This window comes from Triticum aestivum, chromosome 7D (assembly GCF_018294505.1).
Source record: "Triticum aestivum cultivar Chinese Spring chromosome 7D, IWGSC CS RefSeq v2.1, whole genome shotgun sequence".
In the NCBI taxonomy this organism is placed as follows: Eukaryota; Viridiplantae; Streptophyta; class Magnoliopsida; order Poales; family Poaceae; genus Triticum; species Triticum aestivum.
Window position 1 is genome coordinate 153,784,065 of NC_057814.1, and position 2,859 is coordinate 153,786,923.

The 2,859-nt window shown below is 47.1% G+C and overlaps 1 protein-coding gene across 1 annotated transcript; it reads right to left on the bottom strand.

Annotated features, from left to right (window-relative positions):
- Positions 1-481: 481 nt before the first annotated feature.
- Positions 482-1,703, bottom strand: LOC123169732 (peroxidase 1). The gene is made up of 2 exons (XM_044587598.1): positions 1,419-1,703; positions 482-1,326 (listed from the first exon to the last, which is right to left on the bottom strand). The coding sequence occupies exons 1-2, from the start codon at positions 1,626-1,628 to the stop codon at positions 562-564; spliced, it is 975 nt and encodes a 324-aa protein (XP_044443533.1). The 5' UTR covers positions 1,629-1,703; the 3' UTR covers positions 482-561.
- Positions 1,704-2,859: the final 1,156 nt, after the last annotated feature.

Here is a 2,859-nt window from a genome sequence, read left to right on the forward strand (position 1 = left end):
TTTTACTTTCTATGACCTATCAATATGGAGATATGCACACAACAATATCCTGAAAAAAGTGCTTCCTTTAGTCCATACAAGACTTTATCAACTTTGTACACATGATGTGGTGCATTTTTATCTTCAAAATCTCTAGTGGTTGTCTCGTGTAAACATCATCTTCTAGAACATTATGTAGAAACACAATCTACAAATCTATTGGTATCATGGCTTTGCGACGGACTATCGCCGAGGAGGAGGTGGACAAGCTTTGGAGCAGATCATTACAGTTCGTGAATAAATGATTTTTACTCAGGGGGTGTTTGGTTCATGGACTTTTTAGTCCCAGAGACTAGAAAAAGTCCCTAAAAAATCCCCAGGAACCAAACGGGAGGGACTTTTTCTAGAGGGACTAGAAAAAGACTCTACTAGAGAGTCTTTTTTGATTAGTCCCTGGGACTAGAAAAAGTCCTAGGACTTCTGAACCAAACACCTCCTCAATAATAAGTCACACTACTACAATAAATAGTTCCACACAACCATCATCCAATGCGTCCCCTTACAGTAAAGAATGAACAAACACTAATTGAGCACATGACACTTCTTCCTGATCTCTCCCTCGGCCCCGGTGAGCACGCCAACGTCGCCCATCTTGATCATGGACTCGCTGAAATCCCTGAAGAACTCGCCATCGAACTTGCCCGTGGCGATACGCTGCACGTAGTCCTTGGTGGTGGCGTCGAAGAGGAGAGCCGCGTCGGAGCGGAAGAGACCCCTCCGCTTGGTGACGTGGCGGTAGTAGCTGGTATCAAAGGTCTTGAAGCTACCGGGGTCCATCTCAGACAGCATAGCGCGGTCATCAACGCTCTTGCACTTGAGCCTCAGCTTGTCAGCGTACTCGCTGTCCAGAGACGGGTCGATGAGGCCAGAGGTAGTGTTGTAGAGCCGGTCGGCGAAAGACGGGCAGTGCGCTGTGCCGAGCGTGTGGGCGCCGGAGAGGACGACGAGGTCCTTGAGGTCGAGGCCCTTGGAGGCGAAGATCTTGGCGAGCAGAGGGACGTCGCCGAAGGCTGGGGGCAGCTCGTTGCTGGCCTCCGTGGCACTCGACACCCTACCGTCTCTCCTTCCCAACGCCACCGGCCAGAAGGGGCCCTTGGCCAGCACGACAGCGTCGCGGGACATGAGGGTTAGCACGTCGGCGCAGGAGACGATGCCCGGACACGCGGCCTCGAGCTTGGCCTTCACCCGCTCCACGGAGCCGAACCCTCGCAGGCTCTTGTTCGGCTTGGCGTCCTTCTCCGCCACGTTACCTTCGGTGGATTCGAGCAGGACAGAGGCATCACAACCCTGCAATTTAATTTACGTTGCATGCAGAGACATGTAAGCATACATTTCATGATCAATAGCAGCAGAAATACAAGAACAGGTAAGTTATGTACCCTGACGAAGCAGTCGTGGAAATGGAGACGGAGCAGCGGGCCGGCGAGGCTGGGCGCGGCGGCGATGATCTTGGCCATCTCCTCACGGACGATCTTCTCGGCGTCCGGGCATGTCTTGCTGTAGAAGCCGATCTCCAGCTGAGCCACCGCAGCTGAACTAGCTGCAAGAACCAGCAGGGCCAGAGGGAGCAGCAAAGACCTGATCGCCATGGACCTTAACGAATTACAGGATCAAATTAAGCTCCAATTATGTGGCTACAGACAAGAATGTTTCAAGGATCTATGTCGAGGAAATGGACGGATGGTGTGTAGATGTCCTCGCAACTCCCTGTACTTATATACACGCCGGCTGGTTACGTAGCCATGGGTGCATGCCAACGTGTGACAAATTGACAACCTGTTATGTGTGTACACAAGTACACATGCATGTGCTAACTAACACCTCAATACAACCGCCTTAGCTGATTCAAATGCAGCTAAACGAAGAAGTCAATGCAGAAAAAAAAGGAAGAAAATAGATGTCGCTAAGGCCGTCCACTCGTTCATGATTGCCGTCCATCGTAACACGGCATGTATGTACCATTCGTCTCTGAACTAGCTAGTTTCAACGGATGTGAGGACAATTATCCAGAGGATATTATATGCAACAAGGGAATAACCTTCTGTAGCTCCATGTGCTTGACCAATGATTTGGGTAGATTGTATACTTAATACTGTCTCTACAAGAAATTCCATGGGCGAGACTTGTTGCTTCAATGCGTTCTCGCTTAGTGCGTCATTGGAAGGAACATGATTTTTCACAACAGAAATCGGATGGCCAATAAATCAGTGTAACCATGTACTAACGTGGAAGGGTTTTGCTGACCGGGCAATGTTGCTGTTGATAGTGTTAAGGAACGAATGCAATGAACAGTCTCATTTTATTTTATTGATGATGAGTTTACGTATTTATACTTCCCGAGGTGCGTCAACAAGACGTGACGGTTACAGGAGATGGAAGGGATACGTCAGTGGCAGTGGGAAAGAGGCCAACCGCACGATTTGTTACGATAAGCAATATTACTCCTTAATTAATACTCCCTCTGTAAACTAATATCAATATCAGAGCGTTTAGATCACTACTACTCACTAAAGTAGTGATCTAAACGCTCTTACATTAGTTTACGGAGGAAGTACATGATTAAATAAATTCTAAGACTCCCTCTAATCCAAGCTTGTCGGTGTAAGTATCATCATCTTGAAAAGCTCCTCCAAAAACCCCACTAGAAAAATATGAGGACATACACGTAATATGCCATGAAAAAACTCCTTTCAAAAACCCAGTGAGAAAATAAGAAGAAAATGACATATTAGAATGCTGGTATTACAATCCTCAAAAAAGAGAATGCTTGTATTACTATTGTCTTATTAAATACCATTTATGGGAAACAATTTAAGAAAA

Coding starts and splice junctions, on each gene's coding strand:
- LOC123169732 (XM_044587598.1), bottom strand. CDS start 1,628: ATGGCGATCAGGTCTTTGCTGCTCCCTCTGGCCCTGCTGGTTCTTGCA. Junction 1,327..1,418: donor TCCACGACTGCTTCGTCAGG/GTACATAACTTA, acceptor ATTAAATTGCAG/GGTTGTGATGCCTCTGTCCT.